Source organism: Phoxinus phoxinus (genome assembly GCF_949152265.1).
Source record: "Phoxinus phoxinus genome assembly, chromosome: 24".
Lineage (NCBI taxonomy): Eukaryota > Metazoa > Chordata > Actinopteri > Cypriniformes > Leuciscidae > Phoxinus > Phoxinus phoxinus.
In genome coordinates, this window is record NC_136899.1 from 6,316,238 (window position 1) to 6,343,036 (window position 26,799).

The following is a 26,799-nucleotide window of genomic DNA, read 5'->3' on the forward strand; positions in this document are numbered from 1 at the left end:
ATTTGAAAAGCACTGAAAGAGAAGGGACATGAAAGGTTACGCCATTTAAGATGATAAACTCATTCCCACATTTTTATTTTTATGAAAATATCGGATTTATGCACTCGACCCAGCAGTGAGCACCATCCACAGCAATTTGTCCTGATTTATTCAAGACTTAAACAGGGTATAAACAAGGCTGGAGTGTTAGGTTGAACCTGTCCACTCCGAGCCGTCTGCCAGAGCGGGAGAGGTAATATCTGGGATCCCGAGAGATGTTTGATAGTGCTGGCGGGTTGCTGGAGAGATTCATTGGTTGATATAGTGAATCCTGAACTCCAGGCGAAAAAAGTGGTACAAAGAACAAAAGTGGCAAGTCAACAGCAAAGAGAAAAGCAGAGAAAGACTACAAAAAACTTGGCAATGTACTGTTTATGAGGAATGTTAATCAGCTTTTACTTTAGGTTAAATCTTGTTTGGGAAAGTGTTTATCGTAGGTTTCGTAACTGGTCACCCATTGTCTTATACTTTTTGCCTTTTGCCAACATATTTGTACTTGTACAAAAGATTCTTATCAGTATGTATTCACACTAATACAAAGAAATTGCATGATTGTCAGCATTTTTCCAAGTTTAAACAGAACAAGTTTGTACGAATATATAAAAAAATGACAATTCAACGATCTTCCAAATTCAACCAACACTTCTACGAAGCTGATAAGCATTCATATTAATATTAACAATTCATGAGTTTCAACATTATTACGTTCAAAATAGTATTCATATCAATACAAAAAATTTGCTAATGTCAATATTTACAAATATCAACTGTACATACACGACCACTGTGTCGGTGCAGTGTTTTTGAAATAAGGGGGCGTTTACATGACACTGTTTTCAACTAAAAACAGAAGACTTTTTATGCATTTTGGCCATTTATTTAGACGACAACTACAAAAACGCAAATTTGTGAAAACCGTGACGTCATGCACATGTGTAGTACGTGTTTAGTCTCTATAGGCACGTAGTGCTCACTTTACATTAAGCGACATCGCCAACTACTGGCCAAATACAGCATTTTTAGGTTCTCATGTTTCTCATGTTTCACCAAGTTTCTTATGTTTCACAAAGGCTGTATTTATTTGGTCAAAAATACAGTAAAAACTGTTATATTATTAAATATTTCAATATTTCTATTTTAATATATTTTAAAATGTGATTTAATCCTGTAATGGCAAAGCTAAACTTTCAACAGCCATTACTCTAGTCTTACTTCAATTCTATTTAGTGCTCAAGAAACATTCCATAGTATTATTAATGTTGAAAACAGTTGTGCAGCTTAATATTTCGGTGGAAACTGAAATCTCAAAAAACTTTTTGAACATTATTTTGATCAATTTACTGCATCCTTGCTGACTAAAGTATTAAAAACCTTTAAACAGTAGTGTATTCAGACTACTATTAAAAATGCATGATTGTCAATATTACTATGAATATTCATGCTAATATTTTGTGTAATACAAATTCAGAGCTGCCTGCCAACACTGCAGGTTGAGTGAGTGGCGTGTGGCTGGCCGAGTCGTAACTGAGCCCTGCGTCCTGAGGGAACGGTTTCTACAAGCCGAACGGTGGTAGCATTTGAAGGAAACAACAACAACAGACTTACAGGAAGCTGGACAGGCCTTCCTCCCAAAGGGTCATGAGAAATTGCATTACGCCTGCCTCGGTACAAGGCACAGGGGTCATGGCCCGCAGCCAGACACCAGCCACCAAACAGATGCTGCCTGTAAGAACTGTGCTCTCGCACCGGAGACCGCCGCTCCCTCAGAGGGCTTCCCGTGACAGCTTATTACAGGCCAGATGGGGGTGAGAGCCGCTGTCTGTGGGCCAGGGAGTCTGGAGCAGGGACGCTTTTCCCTCTAAGCAGTTTGCTGTACACAGTATTACATGCTTTGATGGAGAGAGAGCGCACCTGTGTAGCTGGGCTGCTTTCGGCACAGAGTCTGTGACCCTTCGCCGCTCGGTTTCACATGAAGACAGGGATCGACATTGCGAGCGTTTCACTCGCATTTGCGACTAAAAATAGAGGAGCACGTGTTTGGTGAAAAAAAAGTCTAAAACCAATTCAGTTTTATGAAATTTAAGGTCATAAAAAATCCTAAATATCTTAAATGGTATAACAAACATCTTAATTATAATTTTAAGAGGACTTAAATTAAGGGATGGAAAAACAGGAATCTTTATATAACCTAATGGGACTATTAAAGGCAGGGTAGGTGATTTGTTTCAGAAACATTTTTTGTTATGCTAGTTGAAAGTCTCTTTACGTCCTGATAGCAATCACTAAGTTAAAGGAATAGTTCACTTAAAAATGAAAATTCTGTCATCATTTACTCACCCTCAAGTTGTTTTAACCCTCATGTGGTGTCGGGTCATTTTGACCCGGAGAAGATTTTCTTTTTACCGAAAATACTAGTTAATGAAACTTAGGGACTTTGTTCACAAAGGGTATAACTACTTCTCAAATGTTTTTTGACAATTTTCTTACTTTTTTTTAGGGGGGATTTTGTCACCTTGTTACACTTGTGTTCCCAGTCAAAAATGACCAGCCAACAAAAGAATTGCTTATAAATCACTTGTTATGCTATATTATCACCCAATATTGGAATTCAATCTTTCTTATGATCTGTTGATGAAATATGACAATATTTTACATCGTGGCGTTTATATTGTAATATATTGTAATATATTGTAGATGGTTGCAAGAGTGCAATTTTTCTCCCCCTCATCGACATTTCAAAATAAGAGGCCCAGTTAATTTCTGGTTTGTTTATAATTAAAAGTCCTGATTATGCGTAAATGTTTTTACCTGGTTATTATTTGTTATAATCTTGTAGCTTTTGTCTGGGTTGCCCCATCACAGAAAGGACATTTTTTAACGTATAAGTCAATATATCCAGTTCACTACTATCAGTATATATACATATAAAAAACACACATACTGTTTAAAGTATGCCTATAAAAATAATGACATACTTATTAAATACAGTTTGGAGCAGAAATATTAAAAAACCTAGAGTACTTTATGTCTCCTTGTATCCCACATTATTTGGAAAAATGCATTATTTGATATATTTCCATCTTTTAATGCGCTAAAGTTAAATGTTTTAACTTAAAAGCACATGTGCTGCTTGGGAAAAAAGCAAGCGTCAAGCCCGGGAGAGGTGCTTTTCACAGGCCTGCAAGCGCAGAGGACCTACCGCAGTAGTCGTGAGCGTTTTAAAAAGGCGGCGTGCCTCGCAGACGGAGGGGGCAGAGAGCGGCGAGGAGAGCTTTCAGAACCGCTGAAGAGCATTCAGAGATGAAAATCGACTTGTGAGCTGCAATAAGGGCTGAGTGCATTGCACTGTGACTCCGGCAGCACTGGTTTGGCAGGTGGCCGCGTGGTTAAGGGTGGGGGGGTGGGCGGTGGGGGCTTGTATGAAATTAAAGGAGAGGGCGTGCAGGATTATTTATATATTTTTCCTGTGCCGTCACTGCAGGGCAGGTTAAGCAGGGAACCGGAGCGCTTTTGCAACTGGAGGAGAAGGAGAGAAAAAGAAAGATGGAAAGCGGCCCGAAACCCCCTCAGGCTGTGAGGAGAGGGGGCGAATGGGCCGAGGGAAGGAATGCTGGGAGGAATGCAGGAATAATAGCAGCTTTACACCTGAAATTTTAATTTTACAGCACAAGGTCACGGAAGGTGGGCACTCTCGTTAAGGGCTGCCGGGTCTCGCAGGAGGTATGATGGAAGTCGGGTGTCACTCGGCCCTGTTTGGTAGGCTCAAAATAGCTCTGGGAACGAGAGCCGGTTTTAATTTGCGAAACTGGGGAACTGTGTTGAAGGCAGAAGGTGAAAAAAAGATGAGATCCCGAAGGATGCTGAGTCAAACCTGAGTGAGAACTCCGTGACCCCCGAGGTCTTTCCCTCACACATCTTTTCCTGTGATTGCAAATTACTGAGAATGATTTGTGCCCACAGATAGCGTTTAATCACTGACACAAATATTTGTCAACAATACCACAGATGATACAAAATATGTATCATTACAATAATTACATCGATTTTAATTAAAACATGCTATCGATAAAAATAACAAGGGAGAAATTACACTGCAACACATCACTGTAGCAATGCGCTGACAATGTTTATTAATATATATATAGAAAATATCATTGTTTCAAATACTTCCAAGGATTAACCCCCTAGATCTGCATGAGCTGAACTGGTAAACCAAAGCGCTTTGCTAATGTGTTGATTTGCTCACACAAATGCATCCTCATATACGAAAATATTAAAATTAGAGTAAAATAAAATGAATTAATATGACATTACAAAATTATAGAGTTCCACACACAACTCAAGATACTATGCCACTAATGAAGAATTTGTTCCCACGACATAATTCGCTTAGGTTATATCGTGACCACGTTGTATTAATTGTTCCATCGTCGCCATCATTTAACTATAATTAAAATGCGGCCACAAATTGAGTCGTAGGAACAAATTCTTAATTCAGAACTTAATTTGCGGCCACAATATTGATTTTTATTTCTGCATGTCATGTCCATACAAAATACTGACGAGGATATTTCAAATCACAAAACTGATAACATTGCTTTTAAATTAAACTCCATTTGCCGTTGTCCGTTTGTGGATTTTTCAAGTTTTTTGAATAAAGCCCAATCTACTAAAGAACATTGAAAAGTGGTGTTTTTGCACTGAAAATAATGTCAATGACTTCATTTAATGTTCAAGCCATTATTTCAGAGGATTTGGTACGTTACGCCGGGTTCTGACTACACAATATTTTTGTCTGTTACGATAGCCACTGTGTCCGATTATGCGATTTTGACTCCTAAATTCTTGTTGTGTTGTGAGCAAGAAACATGTCAAACTACACGCTGCTTCCCGACCAATCATTGCTTGCCATATTTAACGACGTCCGTGATGTCATAGAGCAGGCGGAACTAGAGACTGACTTCCGGAAACAAGAGCTACTATCGGAAACGATATAAAAGAATACTATAAGAAACTTTCGAAGCGTTGTGTTAGCTTGATGCTAATTCCAGTACTCACTGGGTTGCTGAAGGGCCTCCACTATCATTCGCCAGCACTTATCTTTTTTCACTCTCTTGTGGTAGTCACTCGAGGAAACATCATAAAGGCAATTTCACCGATGTGACGGAACCCGCCGTGGAGGACCGGAAAAAAAATTAAACACGCAAGTCTTTCTGTTGTGAAAATGAGAAAAATAATAAGTCAATTCATTTGCGTCCTGTCACAAAATGTTTGCGGTCCCCCAAGAAACTTTAAGCTTGCAAATTTTTTGCGTTCCCCCGAGAAACCTTTGCGTTCCCTCAGGAAAACTTTTGCATTCCCTCGCAAAAACTTTTGTGTTCTTCGCGAGAGAACGCAAAGTTTCTCGGGTGAATGCAAACATTTTGCGAGCAAAAGCAAAGTTTATCGGGGGGAAAGCAAAACATTTGCTAAAGAAAACGCAAAATCATTGCCAAATAATTGTCTTTCCCATCTCGTATATTTTTTCTTCACCATGTCCCTTTAGGGGCTCCGTAGTCGTCCACTATGACACACTATACGAGATGAAACAATTTATTCTTGCGTTCTGATGCCCATTGTCCTTTATTAATCACCACAACACTCTACGTCAAACAGATCGAGCCAAAATCAGGCTGCTATCGTGTAGCCTGAACCCGGCATTAAACTGATTCATTAAAAAAAAAAGTGTTTTCAAAAATATAGCACACATCTGCTTCGTGAATTCACCCCTTAATGTTTAAAGCATTAATCAACAGTAAACAGGAATTACAAACATTAATGTTTAACCAATTATAAACAAAAACATCTCTAATCTGCTCCAAGTTAAATGTTAAACAGCTTTAAGAAAATAGGGACCGTTCCATAGCAAAACAAACCGAAATGAGAGCAATCGAGAGAGAATATTAACATCCCATTAAAATCAAATTGTATCTCTTTTCATGCAGTCAGAAACAATGCTGAATTAATGTTTTCCCCACTTCGTTTCCACAGGCAAGGAGAGTAGACGAGGTGCCAAACGGAGTGATTAAATGATATTGCGTCTCTTTAGTTCTCTTGGCAGATACCTGCCCTCGGGCTTTGATTAGCTCTTTGTCTTACAGCGGAAAACCTACAGCTAACCGAATGGATATGACTGTGAATTTACAGCCACGGTGGAGGGAAATAACTCTGTCTTTGTTTGGATGGAAAAGCTGGTTTATTTCCTGTGGTAGAACACATAGTCAGGTGAGCAGAATGAAGAGGTGTGCGTTTATTCAGGACCGATACGGGCAAAGAGAAACGGTAATACACGGGGTCACATATATCACCTCTGGGTTTAATTCATGTGACAGACTTTCACAGCCAGACTGTGTGTAACAACTTTGATGAGGAAACATCATGTCGGTTGAACCTCACCCAAAGGGAAAAAACACAGCGTGATCATGTTCAGGCAGAATGCACTGAAAGTACGAAATAGCCAGTCATGGGTTAAGATGTTTTTGACTGATTCGAGACGCTTTAAATTAACATACCCGAGGAATAGTTCAAGCAAAATTAAAATCACTTACTCTCACGTCATTCAAGAACCTTTTTTCTTTATTTATTCTGGAATTGGATAAATACAAATTAATGGTTGGTGTGAAGATTTTAGTGAAAAATAATTCAAATGTTCGTCTGTTTGTCATTTCATAGGTTTCAGGAGATCTTGAATTATGCACACAGGTAATATGGACAATATTTTATGATAATTTCTTAGTGCTTTTATTATTTATTTTTAGTATTTTTGCCCCAATTCACATTCACCTTATGGCAGCATGAACATTCTGCCAAAAATCTCATTTTGTGTTCACGAAAGTACACTGTAAAAAAAAAAAATATTGGTTTAACTTAAAAAAGCAAGTTACCTTGTTGCCTTAAAAATTTTAGTTCGTTGTAATTAAAATTAAAAATGTAATTAATTTTGAGTTAAAACGAAGAAGAACGGTTTTATAAACAGAAACTCAAAATAGTATGTTATCTTCACACATTAGTTATCGAAGTTGATTTGACAAAAGATAAAAAGTTGTGATGATAAATCATGAAAATATTTTTTTACAGTGCAAGAATATCATACAGGTGTGGAATGACATGAGGGTGAGTAAATTATGACAGCATTTTCATTTTTCCATTCAAATATGGTGGTCATAGGGACTTATTGACCACCAGTATATGGTTTTATTGGTTTATCAACGGTAACCAGCATAATCAACTTGTGCCAGTAACAGTATAAAAATGGCTACCAGACCATACTGAAATTGAAGCTGGTCTGAACTGGTCTACGCAGGTTTTTTTCAGCAAGAATGGCAGAAAATCGAAATGAAACGGTTTTCATGTCACATTCTTGATTATGTCAGGTACTGTGTCAGGCTTTCAAGATTTAAAGACTGAAAACAAGTCTTTCTTGTGGAAACATAGGAACAACCAGATGTTTTCATTTATTGCTTTTAACAGCGTTTTATTCTGTTTTACAACTATGTATCAGAAATCCAAACAAAGCTTATGATATCACAGAAAAGTTTGTTATTCTGTTTTTCTATCAAGCACATCAGTTGACAGGATGCTATTCCACTTTTCACAGTTGCAGAGGGTGTAATCATAAGCAAAACTATAAACAATACGCTGTTTTTTTCTCTGTAATAGGCACCATGCCCTGGTGTGAAACCCAAAAACAACAACAACAAAAAATCCCACCTTAATCTCAACAGACTAAGAACACAAACGCTGCATTTGATTCGAATAATGGAGTTATGTGCTTGAATGAAAATTGTTTACGAACCGCAAAAGAGATTATTTGTGGATTATTAAATTCGGCTAATTCTTCAGTTGAATATGAAGTGATGGAAAAGTGTTATTAAAATGCTTTGACAGAACCAATGTTACGGTAAATGGATACGCACTGATGCAGGTTTGGCAAAGTTGACAGCGTCTCATCAGCCATTCATAATAGCTGGAATGCGCTCTGATTCGGAACGGTGTGCATAGGAACGCACGTGTGGTGAATCTATACCTTATTAAAGACGCAAAATCAGTATCATATCAAAATCTATGGAGACACACTTGGATTGTATATTGACCTGTACAGGTCTTATGTTGTAGGTTTGGACCAGCCTACACACCTAAACTGATATTTGGACACATCAGTATGATAGCTGAACTCGAGCTCAAACAAGCCTCCAATCCAAAAACACATTAGTTGAGTTTCAAGTCACCATTTACAAACTGTAGCTCGGTTCCAAAACTACAGACTGCTAAAGTAGCATTATAACCATCACGTGACCAATACGCAGCTCAAATATACAAACATATAAGTGCCACACAAAGGTGCCAACACTCACTTACTTTAATATTTAAAAAAACACACAAAAATAAGATGAAATGATCCATTTGTATTTATGCTAAACTATTGTTAGTGCTACTTTTGATTATCAAAAAAATACATATTTAAAAGAAATGTGGTCTAAATTGCACCAAGCTCAGTGAAAATAATGAATCTAAGATGGTGGAAGAGAGCGCACTAGAAAAAACTGGGATTCAAACTAATTTTAATGAGCTCTTTTAGTCTTGTTTTCCAGTAAATTTATAGATATGTATATAAATTTACTCGAGAAGCAACACTGCATAAGATTATTCTGCGTTATTACACTGGTAGATTTTTGTTCCATTTATTTTAATAATAAAACAATTAAAAATGAAACAAATGACGAGTCTTAATGTCTTATGGAGTATTGATTTTCAGGTAAATACATTTTTTGATATTTTTACTGGGAAATGAGACAAAACATTTTTTGAAATAGAGAATGTGTGTACTGTCAGATCCACAGTACAGGTCTAGATCCATAAAATTAAACACAAAATGCACATAACTGTGAGTGCAACATCTTTCCCAGCAGGTCTCATGCTCATGGTTTCCTAACACGCTTTCTCTCCCTGCTGAGTGACAGCAGACTTCAAATACCTCAGGGTACCAAACATCATCTGGCATAATAATCAACAATTATAGACAGACCAAAAAAAAAAAACACAAACAAACAATTTGTACTGTGGCATTGCCTTGTTTTTGGACATATATAATGCTAATAAAAAAATTTGTAAACATGGTACATGATGTATCTGGTACATCACTGCACCATGGTACTGCCAAACACATATATGTTGCTAGAAAATAAGAGGCTAAAAAGCCTTTTCTGTGGCTGCTGTTCCTCACAGCTGATGCGGTCTCTGTATGGTACAGTGGCTGTTGAATGTTGGATTTACCTGCCCACAGGCGAGCCCCATTCCCCTCTCCCCCATTCCATGAGGACATGATAGATTCAGCTCCAGGGCATCGGCGCCAGACTCCTGTGAGATAGATGCAGAAGCCTCCAATTATTGAAGTATAAATTCAATGCATTTCCAGCTTTGAATCACAATCAAGCTGAGAATGTTCATATGCAAACCTGTTATATGCTACATAAAATGAATTGCACGCACTTTCTACATTATTTTAGCACCCGGTTGACTGAAGAAATCAAAGCAAATTAGCAAACCCAGCATACACGGCCCAAAAAAAGTATTTTCACATCTTGCAGGGCTGTTCTAAATGCTCGGTTGTGTAGAATTCAGCATGCAACAATTCAATTTGAATTCAGTGAGTTCTGGTGTGCTTTACTGAAACTGTGCGGCATTACTCCATCACTGTGAGGTAAATAGGCCCACATCATCTGGATATATGTCAGTTATGTCGATTTTCTACATCATTTGATCATCATTAGATGAATTATCGCAGTCATGATCAACAGAAACACACATTTTTCAGATGGTTGGTGAGTAAGAAGTCTTTGCATTGAAATAGGAGAAATTTAAAAGGATAGTATAGTAGTTGGGGTTGTTTTGGGCCCCATAGACTTTCACTGTATGGACAAAAAGAGCTTTTCAAAATTCTCCTTCTGTATAAGAAAGTAAGTCATACAGGTTTGGAATGACGAGAGTCAGTAAATAATGGCAGGATTTTTGGGTGAGCTATCCTTCAAGTTACATGGTTCTTTAGAAAATGATTAACCGGCCCTGATGTATCTGTATGAGGGCTTTGTGTGTTCAGGGACGACATATCAATCTGTAGAAACTCTGATAAAACATCAAGAAACAACTCACAAATCCCACAGAGCTAAAGGTCTTCAATGCACTTTATGGTTTAGCAAAGAACGCTTTTCTTTCAAATAACCTTTATTTTTAAGTGTACAGAGCATAACTAATCACATATACAATCTTTCTGCTATGTACTTTCAAATAATCTTTCCATGCAATCTAAGTCTATTCACCATGCAACAGCAAAGCCAAACGCAAAAGACACAGGCGCACAAGCTAATAAAGAATATGACTAAAAAACAAACAATTTTATTGTTTATCAGACTCAAGCAGATGCAAACAATGAGCGAGGCAAATCAACGTTGACTGAGACATTGGCTGTAAAATAGATGAGAGTGGTGATAAGTGTTCCACACGGATGCACGAGAGACGAGTGAGCGAGCGGGCGGGCGGCACGCAGACCGGGGTGGGGTGCGTAGCCGTAGCCGAGCCGAGTTTGACAGGCAATTACAGATCCACGGGGGCTTTAAACCACATCACATGGGGGATTTAAACAATTACAAAAAGCTCTACAAACCTGCCACAGTGACTCCATCTGTAGATTTATGATTTTCCGCAGACTGACAGCCATTAAAGGGGGAAAAGAATAAGCATTTTAGCCTTACAAAGTGCAGAGGACCATGAGGTGGGGTGATGCTATTTATCACTGTCAGCCGGGGGAACGGGACAAACCTGCCGACCTTAGAGGATTAGGCCCTAGATTTCATGGTCAATTAGGACCAAATACAGGTACAAAATGGACACAATGTGCCATGATCCCAAAGCCAATTATCAATAATGTTTAATTTCACCCAGTTTCTTTCAAGCCCTTTATAGAGAGAGGAATGGGAGGAGGTGGTGGATGAGGCCGGCTTTCCTTTTTGCCCTCCCGTCCAACAAAAGGGGTGACACGCACACAGTGAATTAAGTGCTATCATCTCTCATCACGGTAAGCTGCTTTCAGAGAGAGAGGCCAGCAAGACGACTGCTTGATATTGCAGGCTTAGCACTGAGAGAGAAGGGTTTAAAATAGACTTAAAATAAGCCAAAGGAAGAAAAAAAACAACAACAAAAATGCTAAGAGCAGTTTTCTGGAGCACCGAGATCTCTCTTTTCTAGATGTACGAGTTACGATATACAAGTGTCTGTCCATGGAGAAATAAAGCCTTTGCATTCAATGCTACATGGTTGCTAAGGTATTCAAAAGAGTCCACAGGCAAGTCTCTAGATTCTGGTCTCTAGGTTCAATGTAAGGGAGGAGCATTTGGAAGATTTGATTCAGAACCTGTTGCATTTTCTCTCTTACAGCGGATAGGTATATTGCACTGCAATTGCTCTCGGATCTACGCCAAGACAACTAGATGGTCCGATTTCAAGCAAGTTTTGGACCCAACGTACCAAAGGACCCAATATTCCCAAAATGAGGCTCTTCCTTTGAAAATGACTCTTCAGGCAATATTGATTTCCAGGTGCAGCCTTGATATCTGCTCAAACTGATCATTACAAATAAACGCGCTTAACAGAAGGAAATTGACAATACGCCCACATTACTTTTGCATATCTATCTTAAAAGTTTGTAATTCCACTAAAATGGGCAGATTTCTGTGCGTGATCTACTGACGATGTGCAAATTAAAGAACACAGACGCAGCTGGATCATTTCCATAATGACCAACGCAATCTACAGTAACAAAATCAGCGCAGATTAGTGTCTGGTTTAACACATGTATTTTTTAGGGGGTGTTAAATAATGGCGCAAATACCAGTAAATTGACTAGTGCAAACCTTAGTAAATCACCTTGCACGATTCATTTAAATACTCTCCCATAAATTTTGCATCTAAAAGGGAAACTCTTACAATAATGTGCAATAATGTCAGTAGCAAAGATAACTCTCCACGACTTTTCTGCGCTAGTTTTTCACTGCGTGTCTTTAGTAAATCCTGACAGTAGTTTTTTAACGGCAAAAAAAGGGTTTGAGCTGGTGCAAGCTGTTAGTGAATCTGGCCCTAAGTGTTATCTCAGAACATCAAAATATCATTTCATCAACTGATATCATCAGTCACAGTACTTTTTTGAAAGCATTTTAAGGGCATGCTCTACAAAAGAGAAGATCTGGATCAAACCTGACGCTGTCTTTGACAAGGATTATCAACTCTAAAGCTGATAAGGACAACATTACCCATCGCTGTCATACTCCTTGGATCAGCACGTCTAGTTTGATCTCAGGGGGTATTAGAGAGGAGAAGTGGAAGAGGAACAGAGTGTCTGGTGAAAAAATATGCACTAAAAAGGTGAGAGGAATGGCAGCTAAAGAGAAATGGTTGTTATACTGTAGATGTCCAGTCTAGTCTCCCGTAATTCACTCATTACCAACCTAAGCAAATAGACTAGCATATCATGTGTATTTGTAGCCACACAACAGAAATTGGTTGAATTTGTTTCCTAGTGTTTCATAGGATGTCATCATAGAATGACACCATGCTAAAAGTGCTATAAGCTACTTTTTGCATAAGTATAACATGCATAACATGTCCCTTATCTCTAACAGATATCACTGAAAAAGGTGTCCTGAGAAAACACATATCTCTCTGTGACACTCCTGGGCTCAGTCAAGAGACGCGGTGGTGGAAGCTAAATTGCTTATAGCACCTTTAAGTTACAGAAACAGGGATGTGCACCATTCAGAACTGAATTGGGAATGCCTTTCCAATTCCAGTTCACTTACTGAAATTATACTGATTTTGAATTGAGATAACAAACAGGGTACAGGATTGAATGTGAGGAAGTGGAATTCTAGATAGATAGATAGACAGATAGATAGACAGATAGATAGATAGATAGATAGATAGATAGATAGATAGATAGATAGATAGATAGATAGATAGATAGATAGATAGATAGATAGATAGATAGATAGATAGATAGATAGATAGATAGGACATATGCATATGCAATATTTTGCCAGGTCTTCTAGTCACAACAGGCTTTTATTAGTTTAAATTCACGCGTTCACAGATTCTTTAGCTATGCCACTCACGAACAACCGCACATTGCGCACTTATTATTGGGGCCTGCTTTTAGCCATTTATCTGCAATCCACTGTTCCTTTTTCTTCTGCCAACTTTCAATTGGATAAAATAGGAACAGCTCACGGAGAGACTTTGACATTTATGAATTATAGCCTCAGGCACATCGTTATGATGTAATATTTCTCTCAAAGGCAGCGATTTTATGGAGGGGAAAGTAGCTGAGGAGAGGTGGCGGCTGCAAGTAGAATGGTTTACTTGAGACTGACACTTCTGTGAGGGGGAAAGAGAGAGAGAGAGAGTCTGGATGAGACAGAGAGAGAGGGAGAGAGAAGGGTGTGCAAGGGAGGGAAAGAAAGCACAAAAAAAAACTTTTAAGTAGTATCCTTAGGCGAGGAACAGTGTTAAGTGTTCCCTTAGATTTCAAAGTGGGAATGAATGGTTGATTCTCTTTGAAAACTGAGTTGCCATGGCAACTGAGCCTTTATTTCATATTTGCTGGCACAGGTAGCTAAACAGCAGACGAGAGAAAGACGAGGCATTCAGTCCACAGAGGAGTTCATCGTCCACTAAAACCCACGGCGGCAGACGTGGTCCAAAGACAAATGGTCTTTCACCACTTCACCTCGATCATCCGTATCTCCCGCTCATCCTTTTCTCGTTTCATCTCTGACAACAGATCAATGCTTTCACTTTCATCCAGGATAGGTAAAAGAGCAAGACCTTCAAATCAGTCCTGTGCTCATTTTTTTGTTGTTTTTTTCCGAGCATAAAGTGTGAAGTGGGGTGTGACATGGCAGCCGTACCCTGAAGCGATGTTCTCACCATGCTTTACATCATCTGCTTGCCTTATGAATACACAATATGCAAAATGTACCTGGGCTCCAGTGACGGGGGATGTCAGGCGAATACATAATGACAGTAATATGGAGGGGGGTGGAGAGACAGAAAATACCAGATGTCCATCTTTGCCGTTAGTAAAAGAGGGTTTTGGGTGGGTTTGACAGGCCGGTTTAATGAGGTGAGAGAGAAGATAGGACGACGCGTCGATGTAATCGATAGCAGAATTAACACATTGACACGCGGACTGTTTACTTTCAGCCATTTTCTCTGCACAATTAAGCGCCTGAGATCTGCAAGTCAACTATGATTAATCCCGGGGTCACTCCTCTGTCTCCCTCCATTTCCACTTAAAGTATCAAGGCCTGTGTTTATATCTCCCCCCGTGTGTGTGTATAAGTGGTGTGTATAAATATCTGAGTGAGTCATGTCTGCAGAAAATGTGTGTGTGGGTGTGTATCTTCAGTATTGAGCAAAATTCTGAATTGAAGAAGTGGCTCCTTTCCAATTTAAGAGGAAGTTGAATTAAAGTGTCAGGAAATGGAATTTACAGAACTGCAATTCAGACTAATTTAACTCGAGCTAATTTAACTCGAGCAAAGCATTCTGGGAAATTAAGTGTTCTTCCACCCAGGTCGACAAATGTTATGATGAAACCTAAAACTATCGATTAGGCCTATAAAGATGATGTCAAGCCAATATTCAAATTATTTGATGATCATTTTCTTGTCAAATTTAGTTATATAAATGAATTATTATTACAGTATCAGTTTACACTTTCTTACAATAATAGGCATTCTCAATTCAATTCAGAATGGTGAACAACCTTTTATATGGTATAATGGCCTTGATATTTTTGGGGTTGATGAATTTTGCCTTTGATGCCATTTTTGAGCTGATGCTGTTTGAGATTTATGCCAATTGAGACCCAATTGTTTTGGAGTTGAGGCCGTTTGGAGTTGACAGTATATCAAGGTTGATTACATTTTGGGGTTGACGGCATTGATAACTTTTAAGGATGATCCCGCTTTGAGGTTGAGGGCATTTGCAGTTGATAGTAGTTCAGGGTTAATGTCAACTGAGATTGATACCTTCTTGGAGCTGAGGCTTGTTGAGTTGATGGAGTTTGGAGTTGATGCCAATTTGGAGCTGTTTTGGGGTTGATGGTGCTTGGGCTTGATGGCGTTTTGTTGGGAGTTTAAGGCAATTGAGGTTGGTGCTTTTGTGGATCTGAGGCTGTTTTCAGGTAGAGGTTGATGTTGTTTGTAACTAATAACATTTTGGGGTTGATGTCTTTTTAGAGTTGTGTATAGTTGATGGCATTTTGGGGTCGATGTTGTTTTGGGGTTGAAGCCAATTCAAGCTGATGCCTTTTTAGGGTTGAGGCCATCTGCAGCGGATAACATTTTGTGGTTGATGTCTTTTTGGGGTTGAAGCCATCTGCAGTTGATAGCATTTTGGGATTGATGACGTTTCGAGGTTGACGACAGTTGAGGTGGATGGCATCTTGGATTTGAGGCTGTTTACAGTTGATAGAAATTTGGCATTGATGCGGTTTAGGAGTTGATGCCAATTGAGGAAGATGCCTGTTTGCAATTGATAGCGTTTCAGGTTTGATGATGTTTTAAGGTTGATATTGTTTGGATGGTGATTGCTGTCAGGGGGTTGTGGCCATCTGCAGTTAAAAGTATTTTAGGGTTGATCCTCTTTAGTTTGACTCCAACATCCTGGGATCTGGACAACTCCATTCTCACAGATGGACTGGCCTGATGATGTCTGGTCTGGGAAGCCTTCTCAATTTCTGCCTTCCATCCTTCCTTCCCCCTCTCCATCTCTCTTCCCATTTCATCCTACCATCAGCAGCTCACTCCTTGGCATCCTCTGTCTCATCCCTCTCAGCTTCTTGGCAACATCAGATTAGTTGCTTCCGAAGAGCATTTCCCGTAAATGTAGCCTACTTTAGATCCAGGATTAGCTGCCAGCGATTCAATAAAGGGCTCTTTTTTTTTGGATAACAGTAAATGTTGGTTTTGCAGTTTGGTACAGGACAGTATGTGATGGCGTGGGTACACATGCAGTGTTATCAAAAGAGCCAAATTATCCCTAAGGGAAGAGGTTATTATTTCACAACTGTGTGTGTTCACAAATTAGCATAACAAAGACTCACCTCTGCCATTTTGGCAAGCTCGGTCCAATCAGCTTTGTTGTAGCTGCACATTATGCTGGATATGACAATCTATGGGGGAGAGAAGATAGATAGAGAATGAGAGAGAGATTTTAGCATGGACAGAATTCAAGAACAGGTTTTCTTTGTCTCACCTTGTGGCCTTAAACAGAGGACCGTTTCATTGTGTACAAAAGGTTTCCCCATCAAGGTCCCATTTTGTCACATTATAAAATGGATCTGAAGGCCATTATCTTGTCTTTAAAAAGCAGCTGCCGCCTTCTTCTCAACCCTCAAAGTCATAAAATCAATATTTATAATTCACAAGACCAGGACAAATCCACTGTCGCGCTGCCATTATTAAAACAGTATCAAGCCCCAGAGCAGGGTGTTAGATAAGAGCATTTGCTGGATTAGCCTCTGCCGCTTGTTGTTTCTTTTCCTTCGGACACACAATAAGCCAGTCATAAAACAGGTTACGAAAGGTCTGCTTCTCAAAAACAACTCCTGGTTTTCAGTAATCACGAACATAAAAAGCTTTTGAAACTGGACTGAGCGTACCATAGTTACAATTCTCCAGAGATGGACTTTCAGCCTACACTTGCTAGTGGAAAGAGTAGCTACCAGGTTAACATTTCAGCACACCGTGTCCCTCATCTTGATTTTTCTCCAGGAAAAATCTAACCGTGTTAACCACATATGTGGCCACACTCCATTATGTGGCTAATGGCTGCAGAGATGTGGACCCAGCAACAACAAAAAAAAAACCCGCAATGAAGACCAGTCTATCATGTGTTACTTGGTCCAACAATGCGATTACATCTAAACTGTTGTCTCATCAGAAGTCCATGACTTACACTCGCCGCTGATGAGGTAGAGGTGGGCGGCACAGGGGACGGACAAGATTGGTGCTAACAACAGGAGAACAGGAGTCCGGGGAGACTACGAGAAAACTGATTTCATGGGAGGATATTAAACTTGGAGGCTGTGCTGTCCCCCCGGGACAAATTTCCGCTAGATATAAATCTCTCGGGCATTACGGTTTCCCAAAAGCAGCAGGCAGTTAGGCGCTAAGCTTAGCCCACCTACACGAGAGCAGAAAATATTGCCAAGTTTTAGGGGGCAAATAAAGTTAAGCACTCTGACATTTACCGTCGAGATTTACAGTACAACACTGACATATAAGTGATATTTGATACACCCTGAAATAGTGTTTGATAATATTACCATAAACCTCAGGCCATCAGAGAGCAACAGCAGGGTTCCTAAAGAAGACGAAGAGATCAACGCTGCAGGCTTCATTTAGGGTATTATGCGCAACGCGACTATTCTGTTTTGATTTGGGCTTGACCTTTGCCTGCTTTAACGTCACGTTATTGCAGAATGGCCCTTGAGAAGCTGGAGAGGGATCTAGTTTTAAGTTTATTAAAACCAATCCAGCCTGAGCCCCCCTGCTGGAACGTCACATTAACCGGTGCCGAGGCTGCGGGGTTTGAGGAAGATCAGGGATTACCTGGTTATAAGCTCAATAACCTCCCTCCGGGCGAGTGCCTCCGAACCCACCTTACACTCTAACAATGTGTCTCCATGGAGATGAGTCACCTGGAGGCCATATGAGAACATGTGGAGCGATGATTCCCGCCGATTCTCTAACGCAGTGCTATGACCATTTCCTAATAATGGGAAAAAATGGAAGTGCTGATAACGGCACACCACAATTTGTCCAGTTCTGAGCTACACTGGCCATAGCAGCATCCTGATGAGAGTTCTTTTTTTCGGGAACGGAAAAGAGGTTTTTAGCACAGTGGGTGTATGTGTGAGGGATTGTTAGTTACAAATACATGAGAACGAAGCAATCTGAAAGTTCCCCATCCTGACCTCTCTCTCTCAGACTGACAAATTCAACAACAGAAACTATAATTGCACTAGCAACGCACTCAGAGGCATAAAGCATTTGGCAAGAAGACCCGGCAAAACATTGGATATCTATCTATCTATCTATCTATCTATCTATCTATCTATCTATCTATCTATCTATCTATCTATCTATCTATCTATCTATCTATCTATCTATCTATCTATCTATCTATCTATCTATCTGTCTATCTATCCATCCATCCATCCATCCATCCATCCATCCATCCATCCATCCATCCATCCATCCATCCATCCCTTATGGCTCAACTTCCTGTTTTAACAGGAAATACGCTTGCCAGGCCATTTCTTGGGGTGTCTAAGGAAGGAAAGCATATCTCGGCTCAGTCGGGGCCCTTAAAAGGCGCTTCTCTTTCTCTACTCTCTCTTCACCTTGTTTCAAAAAAGAAAGCGATACATCTCTGCTGCTTTCATCCTCAGTACAAAAGCCGCCCCAGTGAATGCTGGGCTTCACTTCCATTAGTGCTGCCCATGATTGCCGTTAGAATGTCCTGCAGAAATCAATTAATCCTTTGATATTTATTGAGCACAAAAAGAAACCCAGATACAAGAATCTTAGAAGTGAACAAATGAGTTGTCATTTTGTAATTCCAGCAAGCATATGCCGCTCCTGCTGTACCGATACGATGGCAGAATATAAAAAAAAAGTACTTATGGATGGAGCTAGCTCACATCATAAATATTTGGATTTCATTAACAAACATGAGGATCACATTACTATGAATAATAAATGGAACAATGAGAAATGAATATTGAAATCATATTCAAATTTTATGACTTGAAAGCCAAACCACTGAGGAAAAATTGAAAATAACTAGCTACCACAGAGACTCCCATGTGGATTTCACCAAAGATGGAGACCTCCTCCCATACATTGTGAGGAAGAGATTAGAAATAACAATTTTCTCTTCTCAACACGTTCATATCATGTGCATCTTTATGTTCATTAATGTAGAAATAAAACAGCAGCAGTTCTGCTATTGAAGGCAAGCTGAATATTCTTATATTCTTACACCTTGTCCAACTAGCCACGGCTCCATAAAAATCACATCTCTAACTAGCTGGGACTGTCAACAGTGTCACACAAAATGACATTTTGACGGACGCACGGATTCTATTTTTGACGTGTATCCCCGCTGTGAATCTCATTGGTCTATATTGTCAATAGAATGGTCCTTTTACATTTTTTTATAGGTGGGCGTATAACATATTTTGCTACAAGGCGGAGCCTTCAGACACGAGCAGAAATCCCATGAGCCAGACCTGTGAAGTTCACAGTTCACAAGACACAGTAAAACCTATTTACAACTATCCGACCTATAGTTTACAACTATAGTTGTATTACGACCTATACAACTATCACACACAATTTATCACACACTGGTACAGCTTAATTTGATAAAGTATATATACAGTAGGGTTGGATAGTTACACCAGTTTTCTGAGTTTTCTTCTATAATGCCTGATGAGTTTGGAGAACACCTGACAAGAGATCAGAGACCATTCCTCCATACAGAATTTCTCTAGATCCTTCAGATTCCCAGATCCATGTTTGCACATCTTCTCTTCATTTTCTATAGGGTTCAGGTCTGGGGACTGGGATGTCCATTGCAGATACTTGGTTTTGTGCTCAGTGACCCATTTTTGTTTTGATTTTGATGTTTGTTTTTGGATCACTGTCCTGTTGGAAGATCCAAGCATGGCCCGTTATAAGATTTCTAACAGATGTTTTCAGGTTTTGATTTTTATCTGTTGGTATTTGATCTAATCCATGATGCCATGTATCTAAACAAGATGTCCAGGACCATCTTAAAGCTACACTGTGTAGGAATTACTCCCATCTAGCGGTGAAATTGTATATGACTACCAACTGAATATTACTTTCTAGCCCCTCCCATTCCGAGGGCGTTTTAACTCTAACGGTGGCCGTATTATTTAAAAAATCTGCCGGCAGTCGCGAGTAATCTCCCCCTCGCATTTGTCACGGTGCCACTGAGTGTAAAAATGTGAAAGGCGAAGCTTGAATTTCCCGGTATGTCCATCTTTGGCTAATATATTTTCAAGATGGAGGCACAACATGGCTTCCGCCATTCGAGCATCTCACCCGTATGTATTATAAATGGCAGATTTACGCTTACGAGAATACTTGATTAGTTGGTAGAAGTAATTATACATTAATGAGCACATATCATTTTGAAAGAACAGAGTGATTTTTGCAAAGAAAAATGACAAAGTGTAGCTTTAAGTGTTTGCTGCCAAAAAAGCAATTTTTTTGTGTTCCATCTGACCATAGAACCCGTCCCGTTTGAAGTTCCAGTAGTGTCAGTAGCATAAATATTTCTCTTATTAATTTTCTTGATGGTGACAGGTCTTTTAGTCATTAAATACATTTTTTTTTTTTTAAGTATACGTTTTTCAAAAATGTATGAAACTAAGGGGATTTACATAACACCATTTTCAACTGAAAACAGAAAAATTTGTATGCGTTTTGGCCATTCATTTACATGACAACGGTGTTTTGGGGGCCTTAAAACGCAAGCTTTTGAAAACGGGTTTCAAAGTGCAAGGTTTTGAAAACGATGCCTTTACTGTCTCCATGTAAACAACAACAACGTGAATTTGTGAAATCGGAGACTTCATGTACATGCGTTTTACATGTTCACGGGGTGTTTTTTTGACGAAGTGACATCGCCAACTACTGGCCTGGTATGTATAATACAGCCTTTTTAGTCATTTCCGCAGATCCGAGTGAACGGGGATCGCTTTGACAACATTGTCGTCTGTTTTAGTTGTCGCTGTCGTGTAAACATACCCTCAGTTCCATGTTGAAAATCAGTGGACATGCAGATGGACTCCAGTTGAAATACTGCCCATTGATGTGGGCCTGATTCAAAAGCTCTCAAGCTCAAACACATTTCTGAGTCTGTCCTCTGTGTGGATTTTCTTTTGGTCTTCACGGGAGCAACATCAGAACAGCACAAATGCACAGCTTAGAGGAAACATTGCAAACATCAAACATCAAATATGAAGATGAAGATGAAGAGGTCGTTCCTCATGCAATATTTCACTTTCGGTGAGCACAGAGACAGACGGCGCATTGTGCCTTAAGCTGAAGTGTTATTCAACCACTTTAAACACATTCAAAGCAACATATATACTAAAATGTACCATTCTAGATGTTCACGTCATGTGATCTGTGCTTACATTGTCAGGAAAGTCGGCTTTGAGTTCAGTGACGCCTTGGCACCAGTAGGCAGCCGTCTTTTCACTGATCAGCTCAATGTTGAGGAAGGAGCTCTGGCCAGGTCCAAACAGCGGTCCAGAAGTGGTTCCACGCACTATACGTGGAGACACATTGGTGACCAAATCCTGCATGGATAAAAAAGAGAGAGAAAATGTTTGGATTTAAGCAGTTACCATTCAGATTTGATGGCCATAATGACTCCATCATGGGTACATGACCTCGGGACACCTCCATTAGCGGCTAATAATTAGTGTACTAAGGGAACAGACCTACACAGTAGAGGCAGACCTACAAATATGCCTCGCTCCGACTATCCCAACAGACTATTGCTGCTATAAAATATGCTCTGCGGCTATAATTTCTGTGTAGAACAACATAAAGAAGACAATTATGACCATATTCTACAGAAATTCATGACACAAATTCAATAGTGTTATTTCTGCTTCCCTCTCCCAAGGGGCTTTGAAGTGGAGCTAAATTCATATTTAATCATACACGTTTGAAATTGTGCCGTGCAGTAGGGAAAATGAAGTCTACTTGAACCACAAAAAAAAGGGGTTTTTACATTACAAAATAAAGTCAATCATCTATCACTTCGCACTAATATCTTCCCATTCTCACACTTTTCCATACTACGTTTTATACATGTAGCAGAGGCTTGTCGTTCTTCAAAAGTGCCAGCATGCCCACAAGCCATGATAGATGTTCTCTGAACTACATTAAGCTGTAGTTGAAAATTCATCTCTTGGCATTAGAGTCTTCTGCACAAGCTGCTATAATATCCATCACTGATTGGATACATAGAGTACAGGTCATCCCGGCCAGACAGTAATCAGTCCACGCGGTAAATTAGAAGCTCGGCTAATGAAGCTGGCAGAGTCGCCACTCGAGGATCGTGCCATCGAGTGAACCGCTATTGGCTAATGGCTTTGGTCCTCAATGTGAGTTTCCACCAAGCCAATGAATTGAGGCTCTTACCACATACCTTCTGGACTTTGAGCCAAGAAATCTATCATATTTAATACTTAAGTGTAAATGACACACTGAGCTTATATTTACACTTTACCCGTTAAAAAATCGACAGATTTGGGTAGTCGCAAGGACGTTGTTTTGGGGTTGCTACACTCTTAAAAATAAATGTTCCAAAACAAGGTTTCACAACCATACCATAGAACCATTTTTGGTTCCCCAAAGAACCTTTAATAGAACAGTTCTTAAAAGAACCATTTCCCCCCTTAACATTTTAATAATCTCAAGAACCCCTTTCCACTATAAAGACATTTTGTGGAATGAATGTTAATGGTTCTTCAAGGAACAGTACAGTAGATGCCAATAAAGAACTCTTTTTTTAGAGAGAGTATGCTTTTCTGAGAGTGCTCGCTAAAGTTTATGATTTTCTGGGTTTAAGATATGGCTCAGGACCCTCCTTGTAATACCACACCATGATTTGAGGTATCATTCATGTCAACAGTGTGGGACGAGATACGCGCTGACATTTAATACTGAAGGTTAGGGGTCTGTTCTAATCCTTAGCAAGCATCATTAATTAAAGACAAAGAGGGACTCGTTTTAATCCAACGTGTCTAAGACCACAGTGCGAAGAGGCTAAGGGGTTAAGAAATTACATTTCGTGTTTCGCCGTCTTCTCTTGCTGTGAAAATTGAACCGATAAACTCAATAGAACAAACAAAAGGGAGTGACAGCTTAATCCTTTGAACTCTGATAAACCATCCATCATAATTTAACAGTGTGAGAGGACGATTTGCATATCCTAATTAGAACCTACGCCTTTACAGAACAATTACAATAATGGCAGGCAAACTTCCTTTTACAACATTTGAGCAGTTTTCAAGCCATGGAGACAAGAAGCTTTCATTGACAATGTGATCTAATTAACATAAATTTGATTTAGGAGTGAGGCTCCAAATGTGGGGTTTGTTTTTGTAATATTCATTATGCATTTCAATTAATTTTTCATATAGGTTTATTTATTTGCCATGCTTAAAAGTAATTAAATCATTGTTACTATTGCCCATACATATGCTTAGGGATTTCAAACTTCCAACCTTAAATATTAAACATGGGCATGTAGCTTGAGGTGCGGACATGAGTGACACCTCAAATCATGCAGTTTGTTGAGAAGAGGTATGAACAGACTAACAATTTTCAATAAAAGAGAGGGGGGGAACCACACATGGGTTATATTGTTAAGCCATAGAACAATGATGATTTGGGTTCCCCAAAGAACCGTTTTTAAAAGAACTATTTATTTTCTTAGTGTGCAGAACATTTTAATAACCTAAAGAAGCTTTTGTGCAATGGAAAGGTTCCATTGATGTTAAAGGTCCACTAGCCTCAAAGCTAACATCCGTACATGGACTAAAATACACATATTTTTTATTTCAGTGCATCATTGATAACAAGATGAGGTTCTCAGGTATTTTCTTCAGGTACATTCAAACATTCAAGTGTCTGGTTCTGTGATTCAGCCTTATGAGTGACATTTTCACACATGACTTGTGGTTGAAGATAAAGACGTTACCTCGGCCCTCCAGTGAAGACTCTGTTGGGAATTCAGACAACCATCCCATGAGCTCGAGGCCAATCTGTAAGTCTATATTTAATGAAGCCGTGACCAGGGAACATTTGGCTGCCGGCGCTTTGGATTATCAGGCGAGGGTGGAACAAGACGTTTAATATTAAGCAACTAGAAACCATGAAAATTACCCAAAGACAGAGGTCTGGCATGCTGAAACAGGTGCCGCACACAGCGACGGGAGATAAGACACGCACGCATACACACGCTCCCTTTCCCATTCTCTCCTTCCCAGCATGCATTTCAATGCAAATTGGATTCCCAAAGATGAGTGCCGATGGACATAAGACATAAATTCATTCCTCCACACAAACCATAGTGTTAATATGCATGACTGCCACCAGCCAGCCGAAGACGGGATTAAACCTGCCCAGGATGGACACGTTATATGGGTTTCTGTTTCAACCTACAGCGGGGTCCAAATGTCTGAGAACACGGTCAAAATCTGGGAGTTCATTATTTTCTTTATTATTTTGTTTGATTTTAACCTGAAAATTAACAAAGTTAAAAAAAACTGAAGAACAAATATTAAAGAATTCTACTAGTCAACCTTTTCCATGCAATGAGGCTTTCAAGCTCCAAAAAGGATTAAACATCATGAAAAATGTAGTCCATAAAACTTTCGTGCATGAATCCTTCAGATCAATTTTGTGAACTGGATCAATGGATTTATTCAAAAGAACCTAGTCTGATTAGTAAATGAATCATTCAGACTGTGGTTTTGTGAACTGAAGAGAATATAATCAGTTGAATTAGTGTACAAATCGTTTATGTTGATTTTGTGAACTGGATCAATCGATTTATTCAAAAGATCTGACTCAAAAGAATCAAATCAGGTTCATTATTAAACAAATCCTTAAGAATGTTTTTGTGAACTGGATCAACTGAATCATGAAAATGATCTGACTCAAACTAACAAAAGTCTAACTAATGAACAAGTCAATTAGACTGGTTTAGTGAAATGGTTTACCAAATCTGTTAATTTAGTGATCAAATCATAGAGACTGATTTAGAGAACAGGATCAACTGGCCCACTGAAAAGATTCAAAAGAATCAAAGCAGTCCAATTAGTGAACAAATCATTCAGAACAGTTTTGCAAACTTGACTAACTGATTCAATTAAAAGATCTGATTCAAAAGAATCAAATAAGTCCAATTAGTGAACAAATCATTCAGACTGATTTTGGGAACTGGATCACCTGAATCATGAAAATGATCTGACTCAAATGAACAAAAGTCTAACTCATGAACAAATCATTTATATTGGTGGTGTGAGCTGGATCAACTGACTCATTGAAAAGATCGGACTCAAAATACCAAATCAGTTCAATTAGGGAAAAAAATAATTTGGACTGATTTTGTGAACTGGATCAACTGGCCCATTGAAAAGAGTGGACTCAAAAGATACAAAACAGTTCAATTAGTGAACAAATCCTTCAGATCGGTTTTGTGAACTGGATCATGTGATTAATTAAAAAGATCAGACTCAAAAGACTTGTGTGAACCACTTTTATGGTGCATTCATTTACATGTATTGTATTGAAAAGAGCAGCCAATCCCATAAATAGGCATCTTTTTTTTGTTCCACTAAATCAAGTCATAATGAAATGAAATGTAAATAATAAAAAATGCAAGCAATTGCACTGGCGTCTCAAACGTTTGGACTCCCCAGAACACACTCTTGGCTGCGTGTTGGTTCTTGACACGTCACGGGTCTAAGAACTCTTTTCAGTTGGGGTCCGTCGACCATTCGCACACTGTGACCTATAGAGGAAATGCAGGGAGGACTGTTTTTCTTTTCTTTTCTCCTACAGACTCACCATTTCATGTGTGTTTTTGAGCTAACAATGTTTTATCACAGCACAACAGGCCCCTAATCCTCCTGTACAACAAACAGGCTTTCAGAAGCGGACACATGCAAGAACAACTAATCAAAATGCAGCAGGCTACGCCGCTGCCGAGCTCACACACTCCTGCTAACATCACAACCCGCGACCACGCGCTTTCACATACTAATGAGAATATACTGTACTCTGACTATATACCAGAAATGCCTTCTGGAAATATGAGCACACAATCATAATTCACCACAGCACTGATGTTTACTGCGATCATCTGCATATTTTCACGTTTTTACAAACCACCTCTGAAATGCAGCAACGGATATCTGTTTCTCTTTACACGTTTCATTATCCCGAGGAAGATGCTCGCTGCTGTTTCCCATCTATCTCTTGCTCTCCTCCTCTCTAGACACGCAGGGGAGATCAAGTGCGGAATATACTGCTCAATGGCCGATAATCCCGCACATTAAACCACGGGCTTGAACTAATACCATATCAAATGCTTCGCTATTCAGATCCAGCATCCCGCAGTAATTGTCTTATTTCAGAAGATCAAAACTGCAGGGAATATGAACGAGGTTCCTTACCGTCAGTTTGGATTGCAAGAACGAACAGGCGATACATTTAATGGTGCAATCAGAAGAAAACATTCTGAAAGAGAGAGGTCAAAGCTGCTTAATACATAAACCGAACACATAATGAACCATGTGTACAGGGGGGGAAATAGTACTCAGAAAATACTTCTTCTTTTTTTTTCCTTTACAAAAATTTCAGCATAATTTCTTTTTGCGAGAATTTAATCATTTTATTCAGCAAGGATACATGAAATTGGTCAAAAGTGACAAGACTTGCATTTCAGATGCAAATGCATCAGATGTTGTTGTTTTGAACTTTCAAAGAATCCTGAGAAAAATTATTACAGTTTCCACCAAAAATATTAAGCAGCACATTT

At 39.3% G+C, this 26,799-nt stretch overlaps 1 protein-coding gene across 6 annotated transcripts in view; it reads right to left on the reverse strand.

The window, feature by feature from the left end:
* dpyda (dihydropyrimidine dehydrogenase a) overlaps positions 1–26,799 on the reverse strand; it is a 172,490-nt gene that overhangs the window by 44,914 nt on the left and 100,777 nt on the right. For 3 of the 6 annotated variants that reach the window (XM_079601495.1, XM_079601499.1, XM_079601498.1), the window contains exons 14-16: positions 21,371–21,535; positions 16,235–16,303; positions 9,352–9,435 (exon numbers count right to left, since the gene is read on the reverse strand). In XM_079601495.1, the coding sequence (XP_079457621.1) occupies positions 9,352–9,435; positions 16,235–16,303; positions 21,371–21,535 (318 nt within the window). Of the gene's footprint in view, positions 1–9,351; positions 9,436–16,234; positions 16,304–21,370; positions 21,536–26,799 lie in introns of those variants that run through there. The other 3 variants (XR_013796301.1, XR_013796302.1, XM_079601497.1) reach the window with 2 other exon arrangements.